A 20,873-nucleotide genomic window follows, 5' to 3' on the forward strand; every position below is an offset into this window, starting at 1 on the left:
ACTTTCTAAGGGATCCCTCTTTTCTTACGTGAAATAAAAAATCTATATACAACTGAATCACTTCAATAGTGAGTTGGGCTTGGATAATAAAGTATGGCTTGTCTTTGCCATAGCTAAGACACTGGTTCCATTCAAAATTGTACATATTTTAAATGTTCACATAAGTGCTTATGAAGAGTAAAGTTATATCTTGTGATAAAGGATATTATGCAAATACAGACAGTTTTCAGCTTTGGTACAATATCCTTGTACATAAAATTTACACATTTCCTTTTTCTTCTCTATCTCTGCATCATGATCAAATTTACATTCGTCTCCCTGGGCCAAAAGAAGAAACAAAAAAATTATTTTTCACAGTTAACTCATTACAATTCCTACTAAACTTTAGATAAACAAATAATTCCAGAAAAAAAATAGTCTTAGAAGCTATATGGTTCAATTCTTAGAGTTATCATATTTATCTACTTAAAATTTTAGAGGCCTAAACATCTGTAATACAAAACATTTTTAAAAAATTATCTTTCTTAAACTTAAAAAAGTATTTTAGTAAAATTTTCTAAGTGAACATTTTCCAAGAGGAAACAGGTATGCTTTTAGAGTGTTTAATGGAAATAGGAGTCAATCTTAGTACATTTTTGCTACACCTTCCATTTCAGTATGTTTTTGCTTACACATTTTTCATACCTTAATACATTTCCTTTCAAGGAAATATTTACAAACTTGCTTTCCCTTTCGCTCCACTGTATGTTGGTTGATGAACCCCTGACTCATTTGCACGTGCTGCTGATTCTCTTTAGGTTTATCATCCTTTGAAAACAAAAACAAAAAACTAAATGTGAGAAACAGAAAATGAAATATTTTATTTCATTGCACAAATTATTTTAAAACACATACAAAACATTAAAAAGTAATTTTTCTAAATTGACCTTCACATATAAGATCTGGACTTTTGTACACCAGTTGAAAAGTGAATATTTTGCCAGTTTCAACAGCATTCTATCATTGAACTTTAGTATTTATACAATTTGAATATTTTATTGTACTTTGCCCTTACTTTTTTAAATGAATAAGAAAAATAAAAGTGCTACTACTTGTGATAGAGAGCGAAATGTAAGAGCAAGTCTCTTTATTTTTATTTTTTAAAACATTTTTTATTGATTTCAGAGAGGAAGGGAGAGGGAGAAATAGAAACATCAATGATGAAAAATAATCATTGATCGGCTGCCTCCTGCACACCCCCTTCTGGGATCGAGCCCATAACCTGGGCATGTGCCCTGACCGGGAATCAAACATTGTGCTCCTGGTTCATAGGTCGATGCTCAACCACTGAGCCATACCAGCCAGGCAAGAACAAGGCTCTTTAGAAAAATGGAGACAAAACTGGAAATCATAAAAACTAAAAGCAGTGTAATGTTTCATGTCAATGAGATGCTCTCTGGGTGTGAGCTAAGTATACCGACCAGCTCAAATGAACAAATGTAGCCCAACCTAAGTGGATCATTTGGTTAAGTGTTGACCTGTGCACCAAAAGGTGTGAGATCAAGGCACATACCTGGGTTGAGAGTTTGATCGCCAGTCAGGGAGCATAAGAAAGGCAACCGATCGGTTGATATTTCTCTCTCTCCATTCCTCTCTAAGCATGTCCTCAGGTGAGGATAAAAATAACAAAAAACAAATGTAACTAGAACTATCCCCTCAAAGATGGTCATAAAGGTATAAAAACAAAAGGGGATCTCATAATACATTTTAGCTCTCTAGAAGCATAAATCACTGCTAGTGTGTTAACTTGTAATACAGCTTCTAGCTTCTGCACATCAAATTTCTTAATAGTTTGAGAAATACAAAGAAGGGAGGTGGCTGTATGTTTATATGTCTGCTTCATAATAATGTCAAATTTTCACTGAGCACTATCAAATAATTGTCTTATAAATACGTCAATTTAAATCTTTGGTTCTCTTATTAAATTGTAACATATATACTTAGATTTGTTTCTCATATAGAAAAGCTCTCAGCTTTGGCTGAATAACCTTTTAAGTCAATGTAAACCAAATGAAAGGAAATACTCATGGGGGTGGGGGTCAGAACACGAAGTGCCAGCACTGGCCTGGCCCTGGGTGGCCACGACAGTCACCTGAAACCTCAGGGCCTGATTCCTCATTTGTTAAATATGGGGGCGGAGCAAGATTGTATATAAATATACAGTTTAGTATTTCTAGTAATTTAGCACATGTCCCTTTGGACAAACCTGATAAAAATGGTTACCACCAGTTTAGAAGCCCTCAGAAAGGCCGAGTCCAGAGTCATTTATTGAACCACCCTGATTACATGTAAAGAACTTTTATAAGCAAAATCAAACTAAGAGGAGGGTAGAGGTGGGTGGTAAGGCCAATGCTCGGATATATTCTTTTTTTTTTCCAGGGGGAGTCTAGACCCAGTAGACCCAGGACTGCAACAGCAGAAACTTTGTAAGACTCTGTGGCCTTTGAAACATGCTCATGATTATTGTATTTTCTCCCCGTTACCCGTCTGTCAATCCATATACACTGACTGCACAACACTAAAAATCAAGTCAATGTAAACCAAATGAAGGGAATACTGAGGTGCATATATGCATGGCAACGGTGCTTAAATGGGGTGCTGGCAGCTCCTGTGTGAGCGAGAACGTGTAGCCCACTGCTGTCGGAGATTTCACTACTGATAACCCTCATTTTGTGCCTTGTCACTGAGGGTAAGGCAGAAATGGTCCTTTTACCTGTCCCTGTGAGCCACTGTTCCTCAGTGATGCATATGATCCCTTGTCTGCAGTGCCGGGCCATTTCCGCTTCATTTTCTTCTGTTTACCATTCTTATGGGCAGCTTTAAAGTTTTTATTTTTTTGTTTAACATCTGAAAACAGAAAATTAACTTTAATGATGATATAAAAGCACAACAGCAGCACTGGCTGCTATTGTGTGGCTCAGTTGTTTGGAACGTCGCCCAGTACACCAAAGGGTCTCAGGTTTGATTCCTAGTCAGGGCACATACCTACACTGCAGGTTCGGTCCCCGGTCTAGCCACAAGCCAGATCCTTCTGAAGTGTTCAGGATATAAGGAATCTAATTAGGAACTACCATAACACTATAACAGTAAAACGTCAAATGTTTAAACTGACTGTGTAGATTACTATCAGATTTTCCACTGAAAACGTTTCATACAGATTGAACTCATCTATGACTCATATGAAACAGAAAAGCATTTTAAGGGGGGAGGCAGTAAATGAGGATCAAGTATTGCATTTACACAATGATACTGTAATAACTATGTATGGGGTCAGATGGGTACTGGACGTATTTATGTAACTCACCTTACAGTTATATAACTGACTAATCACTAAGCTGTACACCTGAAACTAAGACATCTAAAAGAATACATACGTGAAATTAGTCTGACACACCACCATCCCTGACATTGAGTCAATTCATCTTCAGCTGACAGCAATACAAACAGGTATATCTTGTCCCTTTTACATGCAGAGGCTGGGATTTAGCATTCTCCCTTTCAAAGTAGTCATGGCCTTTGATAACCCTCCTGAACTCCCAGCTCCTCCTGCAAACTCAGTGAGCACTGTAAACTGAGTGGCCAGGTGTTGAAGGGTGTCTCACATCTGTAGTAAAGACCATATAAAATATGATCTTCTATATATATAAAAGGCTATTATGCAAAGTGTCCCCTCGGGAGTTCGACCAGGAGTTCGATCACTCGCTATGATGAGTGCTGACTACCAGGGGGTGGCATGGAACATGGTGGGTGACCAGCAGGCGGTGGTGATGGGGCACTGAAGGAGCAAGGGAAGTAGGAGGCTGGGAGGTTGGAGGCGGTGAGGCAGGGAATCTGATTGGCCCTGATCACCAGCCAGGACTAGGGAACCTACCCATGCACGAATTTCGTGCACTGTGCCTCTAGTCCTATATTATAAAAGAGAAACATGTAAATTGACCGTCCCTCCACTATGCTCACCAATCAGGAGTGAGTATGCAAATAAACCCAGCAAAGATGGCAGGTTTATTTGCATACACAGGTGCCAGGCAGAAAGCAGAGCAGGAGAGCCAGCAGCCTGGGGGGATGTGGCTCCCTTGGTCGCCCCCCCTAGCCACTGGGCGGAGAGCAGAGTGGGAGAGCCGGCTGAGAGTAGAGCTGCTTGGCGAACTTGGCTCTCAAGCTGCCAGGCGGAGAGCGGAGAGGGAGAGCTGGCGGCTTGGAGGACTTGGAAGAGTGGGAGGCCGTGGTACAGAGACAGAGCAGGAAGGGCAAACTAAGAGCGTGGGGAGCACCAGGAATTCTGGGAATAGTTCTGGTGGCAGCCCCAGGACCGGAAGCCCAGAGCATGGGGAGCACCAGGAATGCTGGGAATCGTAGTTCTGGTGGCAGACTGATCTCCCAGACTGGTGATGGCGAACCTTTTGAGCTCGGCGTGTCAGTATTTTGAAAAACCCTAACTTAACTCTGGTGCCATGTCACATATAGAAATTTTTTGATATTTGCAACCACAGTAAAACAAAGACTTATATTTTTGATATTTATTTTATATATTTAAATGCCATTTAACAAAGAAAAATCAACCCAAAAAATGAGTTTGCGTGTCACCTCTGACACGCGTGTCATAGGTTCGCCATCACTGTCCTAGACACTAGAGCAAAGTGAGCCTGGAGCAAGTTACTGTTGTGGTGGGGGGTGGAGGGAAAGCAAAGGTGAGAGACATAAGTAATATCAGAGTGTCTAGGAAAAATTAAAGGAAAGATATCCTAAAACTTCCAGGAAATCTCCACCAATGAAGCAAAGCAAAAAAAAATGCCTCTATTATTCTGTGAGCAACAAACCAAACTGGGTTGGGGGTCTCAGACAACTCACTCATATGATTACAAAGACAGACAGAAACTCCCAGATTGGCAAGGGCTCCCTTGAGGGCTCCCAGATTAGACAGGGTGCAGGTCGGGCTGAGGGACCCACTCCCAGTGCACGAATTTTCGTGCACCAGGTCCCTACTCTTATCTTAAAATGCAGTAGAACCCCCACCCTCCAAGTCATGAACAAAGTGATTGCTCCTCTAGATAGACTTTAAATGATAAAATAGTTTTACCTTTACCTTCCTGTGTACACTCTGTTTCCTCTTTCTTCATGGATTCTTTATGAGACAATAAGGACTGAGCAGCTTTTGCCATTTCTCTGGCTTGTATATATTGTTGAAGCTCTTTAGCAAAATTATCTTCTGGTTCCTGATTGCAGATATTATCAGTGTATACATCATAGTCCTTACTTCTTGATTTTCTATATAGCAAATTCTTTGGTGATGTTGTAGAGTTTCCAAAGTGCCTAAACTAAGTAAAATTAAAATTTTAATTTAAAAAACCTAGCATGCTTCAAAACTATGTGGTTATAAAGAAGAAACAATGACTAACCATAAACTGATCATTACTGAGGTTAGGTGATGGATACATGGGAGATATACTACCCTTTCCATTCTCAGGTATTTGAAGTTTTCCAGAATTAAAAAACAAAACAAAACAAAAAACAAAAACAAAAAGCCAGCATGACACAGCCATCCTTAAAGGTAATTTGAGGGAAGATTCTTAATTTGTATACTCTATGTACTTTGCTGAATTAAGAAAGTAAATACCGAGAACTGAGAACACAGAACTTAGGAGACAGAACTTGAACCAAGATGGCGGCATAGGTTAACGCCGGAGTTTGCTGCTTTGAACAACTACTTCAAAAGTGAAACCAAAAAACGGAAGGGACAGCACCCAGAACCACAGGAACGCTGGATGAGTGGAAGTCCTACAACTAGGAGGAAAGAGAAACGCACACGGACACTCAGAGGAGGCGCAGTGCTGAAGTCAAATTCTGAGGTGCGGAGTGTGCGATGCGGGCTGGCGGCGGAGGGCGTGGTTGGCGTTTTCAATCGGGAGGGAGTCGAAGACTCTGAGCTCCAGATCCAGGCAAGTCTTTAGGGACCCAGACTCAAACGGGAGAAGCGGGACTGTCTGGCTTCGGTCAGAGCGAGTGCAGCTTTCTCTCCAAGCTTTGCAGCGGGTGCTGGGACTCAGAGAGGCAGAGCCCCTGGGGACAGGACTGAGAGCCGCCATAACTGCTCTCTCCGGCCCACACTGTTGATCCTGTGCGACCGGCCCCGCCCAAGCCCTGCACAGAGGCATTTGCCGGATAGCCTCAGGCAAAGGCTAGATTAGCACCTCCCTAGAGGACAGAAGTTCTCTCACTGCTGACACAGCTGATTCTCATAGCCACTTGGCCTGGAGGTCAAATCCTCCCTGGGATTAGCTACAACAATCAAGATTTAACTATAAGACTGCGAACAAAGACCAGAAGGGGGTGCACCAAGGAAGCATAACAAAATGCGGAGACAAAGAAACAGGACAAAATTGTCAATGGAAGATATAGAGTTCAGAACCACACTTTTAAGGTCTCTCAAGAACTGTTTAGAAGCTGCCGATAAAGTTAATGAGATCTACACGAAAACTAATAAGACCCTCGATCTTATATTGGGGAACCAACTAGAAATTAAGCATACACGGACTGAAATAACGAATATTATACAGACGCCCGACAGCAGACCAGAGGAGCGCAAGAATCAAGTCAATGATTTGAAATGCGAGGAAGCAAAAAACATCCAACCGGAAAAGCAAAATGAAAAAAGAATCCAAAAATGCGAGGATAGTGTAAGGAGCCTCTGGGACAGCTTCAAGCGTACCAACATCAGAATTATAGGGGTGCCAGAAGATGAGAGAGAGCAAGATATTGAAAACCTATTTGAAGAAATAATGACAGAAAACTTCCCCCACCTGGTGAAAGAAATGGACTTACAGGTCCAAGAAGCGCGGAGAACCCCAAACAAAAGGAATCCAAAGAGGACCACACCAAGACACACCATAATTAAAATGCCAAGAGCAAAAGATAAAGAGAGAATCTTAAAAACAGCAAGAGAAAGAAACTCAGTTACCTACAAGGGAATACCCATACGACTGTCAGCTGATTTCTCAACAGAAACTTTGCAGGCCAGAAGGGAGTGGCAAGAAATATTCAAAGTGATGAATACCAAGAACCTACAACCAAGATTACTTTATCCAGCAAAGCTATCATTCAGAACTGAAGGTCAGATAAAGAGCTTCACAGATAAGGAAAAGCTAAAGGAGTTCATCACCACCAAACCAGGATTATATGAAATGCTGAAAGGTATCCTTTAAGAAGAGGAAGAGGAAGAAAAAGGTAAAGATACAAATTATGAACAACAAATATGCATCTATCAACAAGTGAATCTAAGAATCAAGTGAATAAATAATCTGATGAACAGAATGAACTGGTGATTATAATAGAATCAGGGACATAGAAAGGGAATGGACTGACTATTCTTGGGGGGGAAAGGGGCGTGGGAGATGCGGGAAGAGACTGGACAAAAATCGTGCACCTATGGATGAGGACAGTGGGTGGGGAGTGAGGGCGGAGGGTGGGGCGGGAACTGGGAGGAGGGGAGTTATGGGGGGGAAAAAAAGAGGAACAAATGTAATAATCTGAACAATAAAGATTCAATTAAAAAAAAAAAAAAAAAAGAAAGTAAATACCCAAATTTTAACTTTTGACTAAAAAAAAAAAAAAAATTGCCCAGGTGCTGTGGCTCAGTGGTTGAGCTTTGAACTAGGAGGTCATGGTTCGATTCTCAGTCAAGGCACAGGCCTGGGTTGCAGGCTCGATCCCCAGTAGGGGGCGTGCAGGAGGCAGCTGATCAATGATTCTCATCATTGATATCTCTAGCTCTCTCTCTCTTCCTCTCCCTTCCTCTCTGAAATCAATAATAACATATTTTTTAAAAGGAAACAGAGAATTCTTGTATTAAAAAAATTACAGTATTATAGTTCACATTTTATTTCTCCCTTCATATTGACTATACTTCCAAATGGTTTAATTCATAACTCATGATTTCATAAAAGTAAACTGTAATGGCCCAATTAAAAATGTACTACACTAAGATATATCATAGACACCAAAGCCTATTCTTTTTCCAATTTAAAGGTCTGCCAACCGCAAGCCTAGAAAATGAATTTACTTCTGCTTGAAGAATCCAAAGAAACTGAGAAAGTTTCCTAGCCTGACAAGGGCCTCAATGCACACTTTATCTTCATTACACCAGACAAGACTACCAACCAATCCAACAGTCTTCAGGCCACCAAGTTCATCTCCACATCCTCAAGAAAGAGCACCCTTTTCCAACTAACACCATACAAAAAACTTACAAACGGAACTTCTGGTCAGGAATTGCCAAACACTGGCCTGGACTCCTGTTTTTGTAAATAAAGTTCTGCTGGAACACAGGCACACCCATTCATTCATCATCTATAATCTATGGCTGCTTAGTGGTGGCAGAGACAATATGGCTCACAAAGTCGAAAAGATGCACTATCTGGTCCGTTATGAAAAAGTTGGCTCAGTCTTGTAATGATTGTGTTTACCATGGTTCTGTTCTTTAATTTTTATTTAGAGAACCAAAAAATCATTCAATATGCCATAGCTCCCAAGTTTAGCTCAGTCAAACACACAGATAAAATTCCATTCAGTGTATGTGAATTATAATTACAATAATCCAAATGAGTGACTAAATGCCCCCTTTGCACAAAACATACAGGCCTACAGTACTGCAGCAGACCCCTTCTATTGCAAGTAATAACGTATTTGATTTTCTTGTATTAAAGAAAAAGATGAGATGACTTAGGAATATAAATAAAACCAGGACAATGGCAATGGCCCAATTAAAAATGCACTACACTGCCCTAACGGGTTGGCTCAGTGGATAGAGTCTCGGCCTGTGGACTGAAGGGTCCTAGGTTCGATTCTGGTCGGGGCATGTACCTTGGTTGCCGGCACATCCCCAGTAGGGGGCGTGCAGGAGGCAGCTGATCAATGTTTCTCTCTCAACGATGTTTCTAACTCTCTATCCCTCTCCCTTCCTCTCTGTAAAAAAACCAATAAAATATATTTTTAAAAAATTTTTTAAAATGCACTACACTAAGATATATCATAGCTACCAAAGCCTATCCTTTTTCCCATAATTCACAGCTTTGGTGACAGAGGAGGTGGCAGTCCTGATGACAAGAAGGAAGACCTGCCCGGTTCTCTTTAATCAGGGTAACTTTATTTGCAGGAATGCTTTTCTAACTGCTGCTGGAGCTGTTCTGAAATGACAGCTGCAATCATAGGTACCCACTGTAGCAGAAGCCCAGGGCTGGCAGCTGCCCTTGGAGAGCCTGTTTTAATAATATTAGAGATGAGTATTACTAGTTGATATGATTCTTTTCAGAGGGCAATGAAATAACCCAAAATACAAATTACTGCCTTAATACTCTCCTTCACACAACTAGCTATAAACTCACTGCTTTGATGTTTGCTGTTCTCTACATAATTTAGAATGCACACAAACATGACAGTAAAACTTTGTTTCCCCCCCTTTTTGTAAAGGAGTCTAAATAAAGCAGTTTTAAGTAAAAAAATTTCCTGCTTTTGATTCAGGATGGTTTACTGAACTAGTATGGCTTCCTGACATTCCACAGAAATAAAGTACAGAAGGAGGGCATGAAGTTAATTGAGAGAATTCAACAGGTTCTTGGCAGATTTTTTATAAATGAAAAGCAGGTTTTAAGCTGGAGGCTCGGCTTAGGTGGAGTCTGAGAAATAAGGCCATAACTGAGGACAAATTAAAATTCTACACGGAAACAAACAAAGCTATTATAACAAGTTCTCTCTGCCCACCCCTCATCAGAACACAATTAAAGAGAAGTTTACCCTGGGCAAAAGAGAGGGCTGTTCTCCGAAGAAATTGAATACAATGCCTGATAAAAGCCAGGACTCCTTAGGTGGGTAATAAGACCTCAGAGTAAGTCCTCTACATTCTGGCATTTGGGAACACCTCAGTGCACCATACATTTCAGTGACAGTTATAACTTGACTAGAGGCCCGGTGCACGCAATTAGTGTACAGGGAGAGGGGGGTCAGGGGGTCCCTCAGTCCAGCCTGCACCCTCTTGCAATCCAGGACCACTGGCTCCTAACCGCTCGCCTACCTGCCTGACTGCTCGCCCCTAACCACTCTGCCTGCCTGCCTGATCACTGCTAACCACTCTGCATGCCTGCCTGATCGCCCCTAACCACCTCTGCCTGCTTGCCTAATCCTCCCTAACCACTCACCTGCCTGCCTGATTGCCCTAACCGCTCGCCTGCCTGCCTAATCCTTCCTAACCACTCCGCCTGTCTGATCACCCCTAACTGCTTGCCTGCCTGCCTGATTGCCCCTAACTGCTCATCTGCTTGCCAGATCGCCCCAAGCCCCTCTGCCTGCCTGCCTGATCACCCCTAACTTCTCACTTGCCTGCCTGATCACCCCTAACCACCTCTGCCTGCCTGCCTGATCACCCTTAAATGCTACCCTGCCGGTGTGATCACACCTAAGTGCTTCCCCTTGCCAGCCTGATCACCCCTAACTGCTCTCCCCTGCCGACCTGAAAGCCCCTAACTGCTCTCCCCTGCCGGCCTGATCACCCCTAACCGCCTCTGCCTCGGCCCCTGCCACCATGGCTTTGTCCTGAAGGATGTCCAAAAGATGTCTGGTCTAATTAGCATATTACCCTTTTATTAGTATAGACCAGTGGTCAGCAAACTGTGGCTCCAGAGCCACATATAGCTCTATGGCCCCTTGAGTGTGGCTCTTGCACAAAATACCGACTTCTGCGCATGGGCTACAAAATTTCAATCGCACTGTATGTGCGCGCCTGCACATGGTATTTTGTGGAAGAGCCACACTCAAGGGGCCAAAGAGCCATGTGTGGCTCGCAAGCCGCAGTTTGCTGACCACTGGTATACAAATTTAGTATTCCTAGTAATTTAGCACATGTCCCTGTGGACAAACCTGATAAAAATAGTTGCGCCAGTTCAGAAGCCCTCAGAAAGGCCGAGTCCAGAGGAGTCATTTATTGTCCCACCCTGATTACATGTACAGAACTTCTACAAGCAAAATCAAACTAAGAGGAGGGTAGGGGAGGGTGGTAAGGCCAATGCTCAGATATATTCATTTTTAACTAGAGGCCCAGTGCAAGAAATTCATGTACGAATAGGGTCCCCAGGCCTGGCCAGTGATCAGGGCCAAGTGGGGTGACAGGCACGGTGATCAGGGGGCCCCCACTGCCACCTGCCTGGGCTGGGCTGGGGGCTGCAGGCTGGGGGCAGCTCGTGCATTGAACGCATGCCCCCTGGTGGTCAGTGCACGTCATAGCGACCGGTCATTCTGCTGGTCATTGCGCCATTTGGTCAATTTGCATATTAGGTTTTTATTATATAGGATTTCTAGAGGGAGTCTAGAGCAGGGGTGGGCAAACTTTTTGACTCGAGGGCCACAATGGGTTCTTAAACTGGACCGGAGGGCCGGAACAAAAGCATGGATGGAGTGTTTGTGTGAACAAACATAAATTCAAAGTAAACATCATTACATAAAAGGGTACGGTCTTTTTTCTCAATAGTTTTATTCATTTCAAACGGGCCGGATCCGGCCCGCAGGCCGTAGTTTGTCCATGGCTGGTCTAGACCCAGTAGACCAGGGACTGCAACAGCAGAAACTTTGTAAGACTCTCTGGCCTTTGAAACATGCTCATGATTATTGTATTTTTCCCCATTACCCGTCTGTCAATCCATATACACTGACTGCACAACACTCAAAAATCAAGTCAATGTAAACCAAATGAAGGGAATACTGAGGTGCATATATGCGTGGCAACAGTACAGCATGAGGGCTTAAAGGGGGTGCTGGCAGCTCCTGTGTGAGCGAGAACGTGTAGCCCACTGCTGTCGGAGATTTCACTACTGATAACCCTCATTTTGTGCCTTGTCACTGAGGGTAAGGCAGAAATGGTCCTTTTACCTGTCCTTGTGAGCCACTGTTCCTCAGTGATGCATATGATCCCTTGTCTGCAGTGCCGGGCCATTTCCGCTTCATTTTCTTCTGTTTACCATTCTTATGGGCAGCTTTAAAGTTTTTATTTTTTTGTTTAACATCTGAAAACAGAAAATTAACTTTAATGATGATATAAAAGCACAACAGCAGCACTGGCTGCTATTGTGTGGCTCAGTTGTTTGGAACGTCGCCCAGTACACCAAAGGGTCTCAGGTTTGATTCCTAGTCAGGGCACATACCTACACTGCAGGTTCGGTCCCCGGTCTAGCCACAAGCCAGATCCTTCTGAAGTGTTCAGGATATGAGGAATCTAATTAGGAACTACCATAACACTATAACAGTAAAACGTCAAATGTTTAAACTGACTGTGTAGATTACTATCAGATTTTCCACTGAAAACGTTTCATACAGATTGAACTCATCTATGACCCATATGAAACAGAAAAGCATTTTAAGGGGGGAGGCAGTAAATGAGGATCAAGTATTGCATTTACACAATGATACTGTAATAACTATGTATGGGGTCAGATGGGTACTGGACGTATTTATGTAACTCACCTTACAGTTATATAACTGACTAATCACTAAGCTGTACACCTGAAACTAAGACATCTAAAAGAATACATACGTGAAATTAGTCTGACACACCACCATCCCTGACATTGAGTCAATTCATCTTCAGCTGACAGCAATACAAACAGGTATATCTTGTCCCTTTTACATGCAGAGGCTGGGATTTAGCATTCTCCCTTTCAAAGTAGTCATGGCCTTTGATAACCCTCCTGAACTCCCAGCTCCTCCTACAAACTCAGTGAGCACTGTATAGTATACTAAGTGGCCAGGTGTTGAAGAGTGTCTCATATCTGGAGTAAAGATCCATATAAATCATGATCTTCTATATATATAAAAGGCTATTATGGAAAGTGTCCCCTCGGGAGTTCGACCAGGAGTTCAATCACTCGCTATGATGTGCGCTGACCACCAGGGTGTGGCGCGGAACATGGCGGGTGACCAGCAGGCAGTGGTGACGGGGCGCTAAGGGAGCGAGGGAAGGAGGAGGCTGGGAAGTTGGAGGTGGTGAGGCGGGGAACCGGATCAGCGCTGATGGCCGGCCAGGCATAGGGAACCTACCCATGCACAAATTTCGTGCACTGGGCCTCTACTCTTATCATAAAATGCAGGTGAACCCCCACCCCCCAAGTCATGAACAAAGTGATTGCTCCTCTAGATAGACCTTAAATGATAAAATAGTTTTACCTTTACCTTTCTGTGTACACTTTGCTTCCTCTTTCTTCATGGATTCTTTATGAGACAGTAAGGACTGAGCAGCATTTGCCATTTCTTTGGCTTGTATATTCTGTTGAAGCTCTTTAGCAAAATTATCTTCTGGTTCCTGATTGCAGACATTATCAGTGTATACATCATAGTCCTTACTTCTTGATTTTCTATGTAGCAAATTCTCTGGTGATGTTGTAGAGTTTCCAAAGTGCCTAAACTAAGTAAAATTAAAATTTCAATTTAAAAAACCTAGCATGCTTCAAAACTATGTGGTTATAAAGAAGAAACAATGACTGACCATAAACTGATCATTGCTGAGATTAGGTGATGGATACATGGGGGATCATATACTATTCTTTTCATTTTCAGGTATTTGAAATTTTCCAGATTTAAAAAACAAATACAAAACAACGTAAAAACAAAAACAAAAAACCAGCATGACACAGCCATCCTTAAAGGTAATTTGAGGGAAGATTCTTAATTTGTATACGCTATGTACTTTGCTGAATTAAGAGAGTAAAAGCCCAAATTTTAACTTTTTGATTAAAAAAAAAATCGCCCAGGTGCTGTGGCTCAGTGGTTGAGCATTGAACCAGGAGGTCATGGTTCGATTCTCAGTCAAGGCACAGGCCTGGGTTGCAGGCTCGATCCCCAGTAGGGGGTGTGCAGGAGGCAGCTGATCAATGATTCTCTCTCATCATTGATATCTCTATCTCTCTCTCTCTTCCTCTCCCTTCCTCTCTGAAATCAATAATAACATATTTTTTAAAAGGAAACAGAGAATTCTTGTATTAAAAAAATTACAGTATTATAGTTCACATTTTATTTCTCCCTTCATATTGACTATACTTCCAAATGGTTTAATTCAGTAACTCATGATTTCATAAAAGTAAACTGTAATGGCCCAATTAAAAATGTACTACACTAAGATATATCATAGACACCAAAGCCTATTCTTTTTCCAATTTAAAGGTCTGCCAACCGCAAGCCTAGAAAATGAATTTACTTCTGCTTGAAGAATCCAAAGAAACTGAGAAAGTTTCCTAACCTGACAAGGGCCTCAATGCACACTTTATCTTCATTACACCAGACAAGACTACCAACCAATCCAACAGTCTTCAGGCCACCAAGTTCATCTCCACATCCTCAAGAAAGAGCACCCTTTTCCAACTAACACCATACAAAAAACTTACAAACAGAACTTCTGGTCAGGAATTGGCAAACACTGGCCTGGCCTCCTGTTTTTGTAAATAAAGTTTTGCTGGAACACAGGCACACGCATTCATTCATCATCTATAATCTATGGTTGCTCAGCTGTGGCTAAATTAGCTATCAACTATGAGGATAAATTCAAGATATTTCCTGAAAAGCTAACAAGTACTCAAAGGTTTAATCCCATACATTCCTACATATGCCAGCCAAATAAGAAACCTACATAAGCCCTAGCTGGTTTGGCTCAGAGCATTGGCCTGCAGAATGAAGGATTCTGGGTTTGATTCTGGTCAAGGGCACATGCCTGGGTTGAGGGCTTGATCCCCAGTAGGGGGCGTGCAGGAGGCAGCCGATCAATGATTATCATAATTGATGTTTCTATCTCTCTCTCCCTCTCCCTTCATCACTGAAATCAATAAAAATATATTTAGTTTAAAAAGAAACCAACATAAAAAAAGATGTCATTGACAACAGCCTCACCAAAGATATAGCAATAAATCTAACACAAAAAAGTGTAAGATGTAAGACATCTACCAAGAAAATTATAAAACACTGTTAGAGAGAAATTAAAGAGGACTCAAAGATTGAGAAACTCAATGTTCTAAAGGTGTCAATTTTCCCTCAAATGATCTAGATTCAATGCATTCCCAATAAATTTCCCACCAGGATTTTCTGTGGAACTTGACAAACTGCTCCTAAAACTTATATGGAAATCTAAAAAGCTAAGACTAGCCAAGACACAAAGAAGATATACAAACTCATTATAAAGTTGTAGTAATTAACAGAGTGAGGTCTTAAGGGACAGAATAGACAATAGACAAATAAGCCAGTGGAAGAGAATAGTCCAGAAACAGACCCGTCTGAACATGAGCACTTGATTTTTGACAATGGTGACACTGCAGGCCTATGGGAGCAAAGGCAGTCCTTTCTCCTCAGCGAATGATGCCAGAACAATTGCATATGATAACAAAAATAAAAAGTAAAACAAAATTTGTTGTTCTCTGCACCTATTAGTGTTCACAAAAATCAATCCTGGTGATTATAAACTTAAGTGTGAAAGGCAAAACAATAAAGACACTGTAGGAAAATATTTTTACTCAGGATATTTAAATAAAGCAGTAACTATATAGGGAAAAATTAATAAATTTGAATACATTAAAATTATAAGCTTTTCATCAATAGAGTCATTGAGTGGAAAGAAAATCAGAAAATGTGCAGATATCTGCAATACATAATCCACAATGAAGGGAAAAAACCCTTTATATCCAGAATAAAGAACTATAAATGAAGATATAAACATTCAGACAAACCAATTTAAAAAAGGACAGAAAGACTTGAATAGGCGCGCACACACACACACACACACACACACACACACACACACACAAAGGGAAATCCAAATGTACAAACATATGGAAAGATGCTCCATCTCAACAGCAATCAAGAAAATACAAAGTAAATTGCAATGAGATACCTCATCAGATGGCAAAAAATTAGAAAGATAAAAATATCAAGTGTGGCCCTGACCGGTTTGGCTCAGTGGATAGAACGTCAGCCTGCGGACTGAGGGGTCCCGGGTTCGATTCCGGTCAAGGGCATGTACCTTGGTTGCGGGCACATCCCCAGCGGAGGGTGTGCAAGAGGCAGCTGATCGATGTTTCTCTCTCATCGATGTTTCTGACTCTCTATCCCTCTCCTTTCCTTTCTGTGGAAAATCAATAAAATATATTTAAAATATATATATATATATATCAAGTGTGGAGCAGTAGAAATACAGTCCCTTAAATAAAAGTCAGAACCCCTTTGGAATGCAGGTTGCCATTATGGTAAAGGTAAAGATGCTTGAAGACCCAGCAGTTCCACTCCTATGTACATGCAGAGTAGAGTTGTTCCTACTTATTCATTCCAAGACCCCCACTGGATGCCCGAAACTGCAGATAGTATCAAACTCCATATATACTGTTTTTCCTATACTAATACTAGTATATACATATACTAATATATACGTGTGATAATCCTAGAATGTGGTACCTGCCTATCTGGTGCTAAAGTTTAATTTATAAATTAGGCACAGTAAAATGTGAACAACAATAACTAATAAAATAAACAATTGTACCAACATACTTGCTATAAAAACGTTTTATGAATGTGATCTCTCTCTCTAAATACCTTATTGTACTGTACTCATACCTTTTCACTGGAAGGAAGCACCTCCGGCTTTTCTTTGACACATCCGAATTGCCAGCATCACTACCCTTGCACTTTGGGGCCGTTATTAAGTAAAATAAAGATCACTTGAACACAAGCACTGTGATACCACAACAATCGATCTGATAACCGAAATGGCTACCAAGTAATCAACAGGCAGGAAGTGTCTACACACAGTGTGGATAAGCTGGACAAAGAGACGCTTCACATCCTGGGCAGAATGGAGCGGGATGGCCTGAGATCTCATCATGCTACTCAGAACAGCGTGCAATTTAAAACTTAAGAATTGTTTCTTTCTGGAATTTTCCATTTAATATTTTTGGACCATGGCTGACCATGGGTAACTGAAAGCAAAATTGTAGGTAAAGGGGACCACTGAACACGTGCAGCAGGATACAAGTGAAAATGTAGTAGCAGCATTGCCCATAATCTCCAAAAATGAGAATCAAACCAAAAGTCTACCAACAACAGATCTAATATGTTCAAATAATGGAACACTATGCAGCTAAGACAGCAAGCAAACAAGTATACACCATAATATCTATGAATCATATAATGTTAAGAAAAAGAACATCCATGGCACTATCTTATTTCTATAAAGTACAAAAACGGGCAAGAACAAACTGTATTCTTATGGATGACAGCATTAGTAAAACTGTAAAGAAGAGCAAGGAAGTGATTAGTACATAAGTTAGGACTGTACCTCTAGGAAGAAATAAGGAGGGTGGCTGAGAAGGGAGGCACCAGAGGCTCTGATGGTAATGATCATTCTTGACTTCCAATGTGCTGACGTGGGTGCTCTCTTTTTGATCAGCTGGGATACATTCACATTCTACACACTTGTGAGTAAAGAGCCTGGGCTAAAGCAAGCCTCCTTGGGAATAATCTACGTGTCTATCTTTTCATAGTACTATTTCCTGGAAACCACTTAAAATAATCCTAGAATGTTGTACCTGCCTATCTCCTGTATAGTGTTATACATGGATTAGAGGACTTTAAATGGGCATGAAGTATCGGACCCAAATGACTAAAATAGTAGAAAAAAATTGTAGGCAATCCAAGCTGTAACTTCTCCCTGTCAATCTTGGCCCTCGTCTATAGCAAAGCAAAAGAAGTCCTTGGGTAGCCAAGAGTCTTCCTGAGGTGCTGAAGATGCTGTACCTGCTGTATTTCCTGTCTTATAGCCTTGTACAAACCTAAGTAAAGAGTATTGCAGGATAGTCTATTTGTGTCTGTAAAGTCTCCTTGCCAACTAAAACCCATTCTTTTGTAATGTGCTAAAATTAATAATTAAAAAAATAGTTCAAAAGAGAAAAAGAGGCAAAGGAAGAGCAGATATTGGCTTTGTTACTGGTTGTGTCCTCCCAAATTCTTACATTGAACTCCTAACACTCAGTACCTTAGAATGTGACTGTTTGGAAACAGGGCATTGTATGTATAATTAAAATGAGGTATTAGGGTGGGCTATCATCCTTTAAAACCAGTGTCCTTATGAAAAGGAGAAATTTAGACACAGACATGCACACAGGGAGAACACCATTCAAACAGGTAGGTAAAGATCCAGGCAATGCTCTGGAAGCCAAGCTGGCCACCCAAAGATGCCAGCAAACCACGAGAAGTTATGGGAAAGGCCTGGAACAGATTCCCTTTCACAGCCGACACCTTGATCTCAGACTTTTAGCCTCCAGAAGCTTGAGTCAACAAATTTCTACTTTTTAAGTTACCCAGTTTGTGGTACTTTTTAAAAATGAGAATATGTTTTTCATTTATTATAGAGACAGAGGAAAGGAGAGGGAGAGAGAGAAACATCGACAGGTTGCCTCACATCCAGGCCCAGACAGGGGATTGAACCTGAACCTGAGTATGTGCACTGACTGGGATTTAAACCTGTGACCCTTCGATGCACAGGATGACGCTCTAACCATTGAGAATACCAGCCAGGTACTTTGTTATGGCAGTCCTAGCAAATGAATAGAAGCTTTAAGCTTTAAATCACTAAGGTTAGTTACATTAGCAATTCAATATCCTTAAAATTTAGATCTAATATGAGAAGAAAATTTTGAAATACTTTACAACCCATTTCAGAAATAGAAAAAATAAATGCAATGCACTAAAAATAGTTCATGTTAAATGACAAAGCCCTTAAAGGATAAATTTTTTAAAAAGTGTAACTGGGTTTGATATAAGTAACTGTGTCTCAAATGCTAACTAAAATGAGACAAACAGGATCTCTAAAAAATTTCTCATATCCATTACAGTAAAACCTCAATATAGCAGACTAATTCAGGTGAGGGGGTGTCTGTTAAAGCTGAAAGTCTGTTATATAATAAAGTATGTTTTACGAATTCATATATTAAATAATTGACAAATTAGTTTACCTGTTTTTACTTATGTAGACACATTTGTGCAATTAAAATTAAGTATGAAAAGTTTAATTTCACAGAAAAGTATTACAGTGGGGCCTTGACTTACGAGTTTAATTCGTTCCATGACGGAGCTCATAACTCAAATTACTCGTATGTCAAATCACTGTGACGTTCGCTGCACCAACTAGTGGTGGGGTATCTGAAGCTGGCTTGTAACCCGAATTTTTTTGAGCTTGCAACTCAAAGCAAAAAATCGGCCGAGAGACGGCTCGTATCTCAAAAAAACTCATTAGTCGGCACACTTGTAAGTCAAGGCCCCACTGTACTCTAATTTTAAATTGATTAAATGTATGCATTCACCAGTTACCATGAGCAAACAAATGCACATGGCTGGGCATGGCTTAGTGCACAGGGGAACATCCCACATCATGAGTTAATACTATGGCAGAAAGTGACACCACTCAAAAGCAGAGCAAATTACATGTGCAATAAGGTGTGATCACATTCTAATCATGGCCAAACATTGGCTACAAGCAGTGACTCTTGGATTTAAATATGTAAACTATAGTTGTAGATATGTAATATTTATTTATGTTGGCGAAATTTCTACAGTGTTTTCCAACATATTGCTTATTTGCTAAAATTTTTTTTAAATAACAGTGAATTAATAAAAAAAATAACCAGTTAATTTAATTATAAGCAAATCTTGGTTAAAACATTTTAAAATTAACAGGATATTAATTTTCAGATGACATATGGACCAGAAATTTTGTCCATTAAATCCAAAGGCCGTTAAATCAAGGTCCGCAAAATCAATTATTGTGCTGTTATTTCGATATGCCAACTTAATCTTACTTTTTTGGAAATATGCTCACACTCCACTTTTACTTTTATTTTCTCTTCTTGTGTTTCTTCAACTTCTGTATCATCTATTTCATCATCGATTCTGTAGCAAAAATATGAAATAACACAAGAGGATTTTTTTAAACCTGAAAAGGGTTCATCCACAGCATTAAAATCCACGGCTTTGGCTTATCTTCAACTTGCCCTCAAAGAAATTCCAAATTCAAATCCTACTCCAACTACCCTTCTTTCCAGAAAATTATGTACAAAATTATAAGTAGTAAATGGCAAACATGTTTGAGTAAAAAATAAAGCTGGAATTTTAGATTACATAACCTCAAACATTAGCTCAAGTATTAGCAGGTTTTTAATTTATCCATTCATTCTCATTCAATTCATTCAACAAATGCTGAGTATCTACCATATTCAGCATACAGGCTCTGGGCCTTAAATCCTAGGATACAACAATGAGTAAAACAGACCTTGTTCTTGCCTTCTGAGAACTTTCTATCTGTTTGGGAGAAAGAAGGGAAGCAATTTCAATATGATGTAAGTACAGGTATATATATATGAAATAACCTAGATTTAGGTGCCAGAGGCTTTCTGAACCCAAGACATGCAAGAGTTAGCAAACAAAGAGGAATGAGTGCAAGGGAGAAGTATTTCAGGTAGAATTCAGGGTGCCTTCTCAGGTCAGGAGAGCCCAAACTTATATTCAAGTGGAAGATGAAAAAGGAAGTTGTTTTCATACTCAAAAGGACTGAGAAGTTGGCATGCATGCACATCATCAAGTAAAGTTAGTTGAGGGTATTTCAGCAAAACTAAAAGTGAACCCAAGAAAGATAAAGACAGGAATACAAAAAACTGGTGAACAAAGAAGCCAATAAAATCTACACTAATAAAAGAGAAACATGCAAATTAGTGTCACTCCGCTACGCCCACCAGCCAATCAAGATGAGTATGCAAATCAGCCCAACAAAGATG

At 40.6% G+C, this 20,873-nt stretch overlaps 1 protein-coding gene across 5 annotated transcripts in view; it reads right to left on the reverse strand.

Annotated features, from left to right (window-relative positions):
• ZC3H8 (zinc finger CCCH-type containing 8) overlaps nt 1-20,873 on the reverse strand; it is a 36,872-nt gene that overhangs the window by 12,095 nt on the left and 3,904 nt on the right. Inside the window, exons 2-8 of one of the 5 annotated variants that reach the window (XM_059659174.1) lie at nt 19,902-19,992; nt 13,246-13,477; nt 11,950-12,083; nt 5,117-5,354; nt 2,753-2,886; nt 685-807; nt 205-318 (exon numbers count right to left, since the gene is read on the reverse strand). In XM_059659174.1, the coding sequence (XP_059515157.1) occupies nt 205-318; nt 685-807; nt 2,753-2,886; nt 5,117-5,354; nt 11,950-12,083; nt 13,246-13,477; nt 19,902-19,992 (1,066 nt within the window). Of the gene's footprint in view, nt 1-204; nt 319-684; nt 808-2,752; nt 2,887-5,116; nt 5,355-11,949; nt 12,084-13,239; nt 13,478-19,901; nt 19,993-20,873 lie in introns of all 5 variants that reach the window. The other 4 variants (XM_059659173.1, XM_059659172.1, XM_059659176.1 and 1 more) reach the window with 4 other exon arrangements.

This window comes from Myotis daubentonii, chromosome 12, assembly GCF_963259705.1.
Source record: "Myotis daubentonii chromosome 12, mMyoDau2.1, whole genome shotgun sequence".
Taxonomy (NCBI): domain Eukaryota; kingdom Metazoa; phylum Chordata; class Mammalia; order Chiroptera; family Vespertilionidae; genus Myotis; species Myotis daubentonii.